General features: G+C 38.3%; 1 protein-coding gene across 1 annotated transcript in view; it reads right to left on the bottom strand.

The window, feature by feature from the left end:
- Positions 1 to 2,933, bottom strand: part of LOC106870289 (uncharacterized) — a 304,057-nt gene extending 301,124 nt beyond the window's left edge. Inside the window, exon 1 of the mRNA XM_014916311.2 lies at positions 2,472 to 2,933. Coding sequence (XP_014771797.1) covers positions 2,472 to 2,561 — 90 coding nt within the window. The 5' untranslated portion in view covers positions 2,562 to 2,933. The remainder of the gene's footprint in view (positions 1 to 2,471) is intronic.
- Between the last annotated feature and the right edge of the window lie 6,263 nt (positions 2,934 to 9,196).

Genomic DNA, 9,196 nt, shown 5'->3' on the forward strand with positions numbered 1-9,196 from the left:
GCTATCGTAGAACACACTTGCCCAAGGTGCTGCGCTATGGGACAGAACCTGAAACCACATGGTTGCAAAGCGAGCCTCTTAGCCATACAACCATCCTTGCACTTCTATATAGAGGTTAAAGAAAAAAGTAACAAAAACAAGAACAACGTTTATACCACAGCACATGTCACAATAACAACATGTAACACTATATCCACACAGCTACAGCAAATAAACAAACGCTAAAATCAAGAGTTTTTCGAAATCAGCCACCAAAATCTACACCGAATACATATCGTAAAATGCATATCTTCCCGTAGAGTATGATTTCGAACCCTTCTTTCGATTAGGTAGAAAAATACAATACGGACATCTAAAAATTCAAAAGTTATAAGAGCAGGTAAATATCACAAACTTACACCCCAGAACTGGCTCTCACAATGTTTAAAATAGCACCCACGAAATTCCCAGTCGCCTTTCTTGCCAGTAACATAAGAGGACGTGAAATACGACCAACTTTCACACTCCAAAACATAAACATACCACACACACGCACGCACACACGCATACACATACACAAAGATGTACAAACAAAAGGTAAAACTTCTAGTAATTACAATTCCTCTGTAACATGACCACATAGATAGATGCAGTAATGAAAACAAAACGACGCACAAACATAATTAAAGCAATCGCAGCTATAACTACAACAATGTTATATATACAACACATGAGTTCCATCATGGATCATGCTAGCGCTACTTAGGCTCCAATCCTCCCACAATAAAACGACAAAGCACAGAAAATTGAGCACTTCTCATTATGGCAAACTGCACAGTGATTACACAGAAAACAGGATAAACAATGCTAGAAATTAAAGAGCATCCGGATATACACATGGGGTCATTTTGATACTGAGGGAAGCTTCAGACCTTAAAGTTCCTGTTAGGACAGGTCATGAAAATCACTTCCAAATACACAGAGCACTACAAATTATTAAAACATTCTAAAAACAATAGCTCTTCCGGACAAACATGAGGAACACATGCGCACATAAATAACCGTAACATTAATAACTTCAGTGGTTCTATACACTTTAGTGGGATGCACACCATTGACAATATGCTCAAAGAGCAGCAACAGTCCCACTCTTAACTCGTCTAACTTGACTACCTCTGCTGTGGTCACCACAAGAATCTTACGTGCGGACAGGGTAGAGAGGGCAACGTATGCAGACCCTCGTGCTGCACCCATACTATGCATCAGTGCATGTTGCAGTGTGTAGACTGGTCCTCAACGAAGCAGAGGAGAGAGTCATGATTTAATATGGTTTAACAGGGAAGATGGATCTGAAAGTCACACCTCATTGTTCGGTCGAAATACCTGTCTCAATGAGAGAATCGATCGATCGAGGCAGACCTGGGGCTAAACAACATTTACAACAATAACAACAACATAGAGACTTTCCAGTGAACGAAACGCGATTATCATTTTGTAAAAGACATTGTGTATTATTTTTTCATTAATAAACTAAAATAATTATATATTCATAGAAACAACTGGATAATCAATCACATAGACCTAAGGTATACAAAAAAGCAACACACGCATACACATACACACACAAATACACACTTACACATACACACATTCATTCACACACACACACTTACACAAACAAACAAACACACAAACACTTGTGCTAGGACGGCAATGCACAGGTACGGGTACACAGCAGTTGAAATAAAATACAGGATCCTATGAACGCATGAGATTTGTTTATGTTTGTAAAAATGACACCATTAAAAACAATGCGATCACACACACACATAAAGACATCAGCATACAAATATTCATGTCCTATGCTTATATATATATATATATATATATATATATATATATATATATACACATAAATTCATGTATGTATATGTGGTAATATAAAGTACTATGTATACGTATATAGACAGATAGATAGATAGATAGATAGATAGATAGATAGATAGATAGATAGATAGATAGATAGATAGATGTGTCCGTATCAATGCGCTACGGCATGTATGTATATATCACAAGTGCGTAGACATATGGACTATATACATGCACCTACACAAACAGATGCATATATATATATATATATGAAATCATATAAAAGAAAACAATTATAAAATTTACTACCACAAGTATATGAAAAGTTACAAGAAATACTTCTACTTCTCTCTCTCTCTCTCTCTCTCTCTCTCTCTCTCTCTCTCTCTCTTTAATTGTCATTTTCTCTCCGTTTTTTATCCTTACACCATTCATTAATTCATCCATCCATTTGTCATTCTACCCATCCAATCCGTTCGTCCGTCCGTCCATCCATCTATCCTTCCATCCATCCATACATTCATTTATTCATTCTATCCTTTTTTTTTATCTCTCGCATTCTCTAATTCTCTTCCATTTATAAACTCTTTTGTTTTTGGTCCATAATTAATGAAAGTACCTACCCGCATAGTACTGGCACTGAAGAATAGAGCAGCTCCAATTAGGATGAATAACGTCAATTTACTTGTAGTCCACATGTCCGATTTACACATACAGTAAAATCTCTCTTTCCGTCTCTCTCTCTCTCTCTCTCTCTCCCTCTCTCCCTCTTTCTCACTCTTTCACTAACGAGGATAAAACATCTGGGAGACCTTGTATATATATTTACATATACATATATATATCTGTGAAGTTGCTATATATATATTGATAGTCAGCCGTCTTAACTCTCGGCTTTCTTTCTCTTTCTGCTTAATACAAGAAACAAATCAACCGCTTTTCCCTGTTTGCCGGAAACTTCTAGTGTAATACGCATTCTTTTGTAATTGGATTAAGTTAACTTCAACCAAACTAAACGTATTAGAAAATATACTCCGCCTTCTACTCATTCTTTCGCGCTGTACATATTTGTGTGTGTCTTTCTCTCTCTCGCTCTCTGTTTCTCTTTCTCTATTTCTCTGTGTATCTGTCTCTCTTCCCATCTCTCATTATTTCGCTGCTCACACATTTTCACTCTCTCTCTCTCTCTCTCTCTCTCTCACACACACACACGCGCGCGCGCTTTCACTCTTTTTTTCCTGTTATCATATTTACTATCGCTCTGTCTCTTACTCACATGTGCATCTAAACAGCTGTGCATGTACACATATGTATATATATATATATATATATATATATATATATCTGTGTGTGTGTGTGTGTGTGTGTGTGTGTGTGTGTGTGTGTGTGTGTGTGTGTGTGTGTGTGTGCGTGTTTTTATATATGTGTACGCGCGTACGTCTGTGTATACGCACACAGACGCACACATATATATACGTATATGAATGTATGTGTGAGTGAGTGTATAAGTATGTGTATATATGTGTCTGTATGTGTGTATATGTGTGTGTGCGCGTGTGTGCATGTCTGTGCGTAACTGTGCTTCTTTCGCACTTTATGCTTTTATTTTCCCTGATTGCTCCGGTGAACTCCACCCCTTATCATTTTATGATTCAAATTCGATTTCTCTCCCGTTTCCTCTTTCTATCGGTTTCGCTTCCATAGCTCCTTTTATCGCAGTCTTCTTCACATTCCTCTATATTTCACTCTCAGTTCATTTTCCGTTGTTTTTAGAAATAGTAGTAGTAGTAGTAGTAGTAGTAGTAGTAGCGTTTGCTGTGGTGGTTATTGTTGTTGTAACTGTTGTTGTCAATGTTCCTCCTTCTTTCGTTAGCTTTCCCTTTCAAATCTGCTCCCTCTCATTCTTCTTCTTCTTCTTCTTCTTCTTCCTTTTCTTCTTCTTCTTCTTCTTCTTCTTCTTCTTCTTCTTCTTCTTCCTTTTCTTCTTCTTCTTCTTCTTCTTCTTCTTCTTCTTCTTCTTCTCCTTCTTCTCCTTCTTCTTCTTTATTTCTTTTCTCTTCCCCGTCCACTTCCTCACCCTCTTCCTCTTCTAGCTTCAGGTTCAGCAAACCCTTTCTGTGCCCCACCACCACTACCACCACTACCACTACCACCACCACCACCACCACCTCTCCTTTTCAACTAGCTTTCGTCTCTTTAGTTGCTTCCATTTCGTTCGTTCGATTTCATATGCATCAACCAATCCAGCGGTGCGCGAACGAATGAGCGAACAAGTGAACAGGCGAACAAGCGAACAAACGAACAAGCGAACTGCTCCTACATATTAAAAGCTGGAAAGCGACACATGCAGTCATGCAGTCATGCAGTCAGGCAGGCAGGCAGGCGGGTAGGCAGGCTGTGAATTATACGGTTCGCATACAATATAAAGAGCGGTCTCCGTCCAGCCCCGTTCAAACAGTGTTTAACTTTGAACATGCTGAATCAGCTGCAGATGTAGAAGGAGATAATCATGTTTAATCGGCTTACAGAAACCTTGCGAATTTACAAACCAACATCGGTTACAGTTTTTAAATAAGGTCCGAAACAATGCAAAACAGACGCCCGCGCTTTCTCAGTCATATGCACAAATAAACATATACACATTTATCAGATAGACACACACACATACACATACGCACGCACGCACACACATACATACATACATACATACATACGTACATACATACATACATACATACATACATACATGCATTTCTTTTTTTATTCTTTTACTTGTTCCATTTACGGGCCTACAGCCATGCTCGAACTAATCGACCCAGTAACTTAATTTACATATTCAATCGATCAGTTATTGTTGAACTTCTTGACTAGTGACGTAAACAAACTTGCAGCGGTGAGGAGATAAGCACAAAGACGCGCACATGTAAAGACACAAACACACACACATACATACATATATACGTACATACATGCATACATACATACATGTATACATACATAGGTACGTACATAAACACACACATACACTCACGCGCACACACATATAGTTTACAGAAAACAGTAGACGAAGACAGGTGAAAGAACAACAAGCAGGTATATTAATTTGACGTTCAGGAAGAATGGAAAAGTCTTTGACATTTCGAACCTAAGCTCTTCAACAGAAAATATTAAGAGGGGGAAAACGGAGGGAGAAAAGAAATGTGCCGAGAATAACGGTTTAACATGGTAAGTATGTATGTATGTATGTATGTATGCATGTATCTATGTATGTATGTATGTATGTATGTATGTATGTATGCATGTATCTATGTATGTATGTATGTATGTATGTATGCATGTATCTATGTATGTATGTATGTATGTATGTATGTATGCATGTATGTATGTATGTATGTATGTATGTATGTATGCATAAGCTAGTGGACAATGGTGCCGCATTGTGGGACTGAACCTGATGCCACATAGTTGCGAAGCGAGGCTCTTTTTCACACAACAATGTCAGCCCCTAATTTTGGGATTGAAAGCTATACCACTACCAAACTGTATGCCACTGCATAATGCCAAAGGCCCCCACCTTCTCCGTCTAACGTAAGGACCTAATAATACAATAGCATAGAATCCAATGGCTCGCAGTTTTTCACTACTTTGAGGTCTGCAAGGCGTAAATAATTTTTTTCCTGCGATACCCAGTGACTCCACGTCACAAAAAAATTGCTACTAAAGGTGGAGTTGTCCAAACACTCTCATTCACCAAAGCCAAAAACGGAGAGAGCGACCTTCAAATACAATGAAATACACTATCACCAATTGTGACACTGCATCATAACGTCAGCCACTGGCTGAAAAAAGCAAAACTGGTGTTTACTGGACCTTTAAGTCTCGCCTGATGAATTTTTCAGCCATTCTTGCTTAAAGTCAGACAGTTGTATGAAACTTTAAGTACCAGAATTTGACTCTACTCTCCGTACTGAGTTGTCCAATAAATAAACTTTCTGCTGTTGTTCTCAAACCTTTTTAAAAAAGTAACAGCTTCTGATAGAGGCACAAGACCAAACGTTTTGGGGAGTAATCGATAACCTCGGCCCCAGTACTTGACTGGTACTTTATTTTATCGACTTTGGTGGGATGAAAGGCAAAGTTATCCTCGGTGGTATTTGAACGAAGAATCGAAAGATTCGGAATAAAAAGCGCAAAAATTTTTTTATCTGACGCTCTATTAATTCTGCCATTTCATCGCACCAGCCTACTTTAAAATAATCCTTTCTACTATAGGTAGAAAGCCTGAAATTTTCAGGGAAGAGGTTAGTCGATTACATCAACCCCATTACTTAACTGGTACTTACTTTATTGATCCCGAAAGGATGAAAGACAAAGTCGGTCTCAGTAGAATTTGAACTCAGAACGTAAAGGAGAACAAAATGCCGCTAAGCATTTTGACAGCATGCCTTAACCTGCTTAAAATATTGATTTCAATTTTTGGCACAAAGCTAGCAATTTCGGGGGTCGGATAAGTCGATTACATCGAACCCAGTGTTCAGCTGGTACTTACTTTATTGACCCCAAAAAGATGAAAAGCAAAGTCGACCTCGGTAGAATTTGAACTCAGAACGGATGAAGTGCTATACAATTTGCACGACGTTCTAACGATTCTGCTTTAAAATAGCATCAATTTAATAATCACTAAGGTCATGGTGGGGCGTCGCTTTGAGGACTTTTAGTTGAACGAATCGGCTCCAGTACTTGTTTTAAGTCTGGTACTTATATTTGTACATATATTACACACACGCACACACACACACACCCACACACGCACACACACACACACACATACACAAACACACACACGGTTTCCGTCTACAAAATCCACTTACAAGACCAGACACTTGCCCAAGATCTCTGGTAGCGGTGTAACTGAACCTAGAACTCTGATTGAGACATAAACTTCTTATCACAAAGCCATGCCTTTATACATACATACATACAGACAGACAGACAGACAGACAGACAGACAGACAGATAGATAGATAGATAGATAGATAGATAGATAGATAGATAGATAGATAGATAGATAGATATTATGCATGTACGTATGTATGTACAGATGTATATATTTCCGTAATTTTAATCTCTAAGTTCAAACCATGTCATTGGGAAAAAAAAGCTTCTTATCAGACAGCCATATATAAATTGATATATAAATATATAACAATTTATATATCAGACGCCTATATAAATTGTTATTTAGAGTCATATCTTTAAGTATTTCATCTTTCTGTTAATTCAGAATCAACGATGGTCTTTTGGTAGATTTGAATGATTAAGAATTAACAAGGTCCGTTTGACTCTATGGATATATTATTACTTTTAATGTTATCATCAGTCCGAATACTCTGGATGCACGTTCGAACTGGGGAACAAGCTACTGTACGACGACTGGCAGCGTCATTCGGCGACTCACCGTAAGTAATTTTACGGAGGGGTCGAACGTGCATCAAGCATATTTGGACTCATAATAACATCGCGAATTTACTTATCACTTAGTGCTCCCCGTCCGTAATTTATTTACGGTGAACCGCCGCATAGCGCTGCCAGTCATCATAGGGTGACTGGAAAAGCATAAGAGAGGATAATCTGTTAATTCAGCTCATAGTGTCGTCTGCTTAGTGTCTGTGTCCGATGAGGAGGTAACTACTCCGAAATGCTAGCATCTCACAGTCTAGGTAGATGGCGCTGCGAGCTGATCCAGATGTATACACACTATTTGTCGACAAGCAAAATATATTCTCCGTGACAAAATGCAGTGAGTAGCTTGTTCCCTAGTTCGAGCGTGCATCAAGCATATTCGAACTGATAATAAAATTGCAAATTTATTTATCACTGCTTAGCGCTTCCCCTCCGTAATTATTATTACTGTCTATTGACAGGCATGGCTGTGTGGTAAAGAAGCTCGCGAAGCAAGTACATTATTTTGAATTCTGTCCCACTGCGCGGCACCTTGAGCAATTACGTTCTGTTGTAACCCTGAGTTGATCAACAATACTTTTGAGTGAATCTGGTGGACGAAAATTGTGTAGAAACCCATTGTGTGTGTCTTCGTGTTTGTTTATCCCCCAACACGACTTCACAGCCGGTGCTGGTTTGTTTACGTCCCCGTAACTTACCCGTTCGGCAAAAAAGACCAGATTTAAAAAGTAGCTCTTGAGGTCGATTTCTTCGACTAAACGCTTCAAGACAGTCCCCTAGTATGAGTGCAGTGGAATGACTGATAAAAGATAAAAGGAAACACATAGCCTCTAATTTTAGCATTAATTTCGGGGTCGTATATGTGGTAGAAAGACTTCTGACTAGTGTCTATTTTTGGGGGATGACCGTATCTATGCTGTGTGATAGACTTGATTCCTTCCCTTTACGTTAGCCGCTCTAGCATTTTGAATGGAAACCTTATTATTTTACGAAACCATTTCTCCTCGATATGACTAACTGTCCTTTTCTCTCATGACTTCTCTTATAATCTCTTCTCTGATGTTTTATCATTCTCGCTGTGCTACATGATTCAATTTTCCCTTTGATTTGTTGAAAAATTCGATTTCTTTTTACGGCGTATTTTTTTCTTCTCTTCATATTTTAATTCTAAATTGTTTTACCTTTTATTCTTTTCACGGTCGATTCTCTACAATTATTGCTTTATTATTACTTTAATTATCAAGGCGGTAAACTGGCACAATCGATAACACACCGCACAAAAAAAAAAAAAGATGCATCGCAGCATTTTCTGTCTTTACGATCCGGGTTCAAATTCATCGTTTCAGGGCGAACGTATTAATTACCAGTTAAGTTCTGCCATCGATGCAGTCGACTAGCTTATTCTTCTCTAAAATTTCAAGCCTGATTCCTAAAGCAGAAAGGATTATTTCAACAATTATTGCTTGCTTGTATCTAATTACCTGCAAAGATTTCCTTTTTCATCTCGAAACATAATATTTTGCTTGATTGCTTTGCACGATTTAACTTTCACTCGTTCAATTAATAACTCTTGTGTGCGATTAAAACGCCATGTTTGTATTGAACTTCAAGTTCTGTACTTGAATTTGTTTGCACTCTTTTTCTTTTCCTTATTTCTGCCATTAGACTGCGGCCATGCTGTGACACCTCTTTGAAGAATTTTAGACGAACAAATCGACTCCAAGGCTTACTTTTTTTTGTAAGCCTGTTACTTATTCTATCGGTCTCTTGCTGAGCAGCTAAGTTACGGGGGACGTAAGGACAGCGACACCGGGGTCAAATACAGACACATAAACAAATACACATACACACATATAAGACGGGCTTTTTCGAGTTTTCGTCTACA

This window comes from Octopus bimaculoides, chromosome 1 (assembly GCF_001194135.2).
Source record: "Octopus bimaculoides isolate UCB-OBI-ISO-001 chromosome 1, ASM119413v2, whole genome shotgun sequence".
Taxonomy (NCBI): domain Eukaryota; kingdom Metazoa; phylum Mollusca; class Cephalopoda; order Octopoda; family Octopodidae; genus Octopus; species Octopus bimaculoides.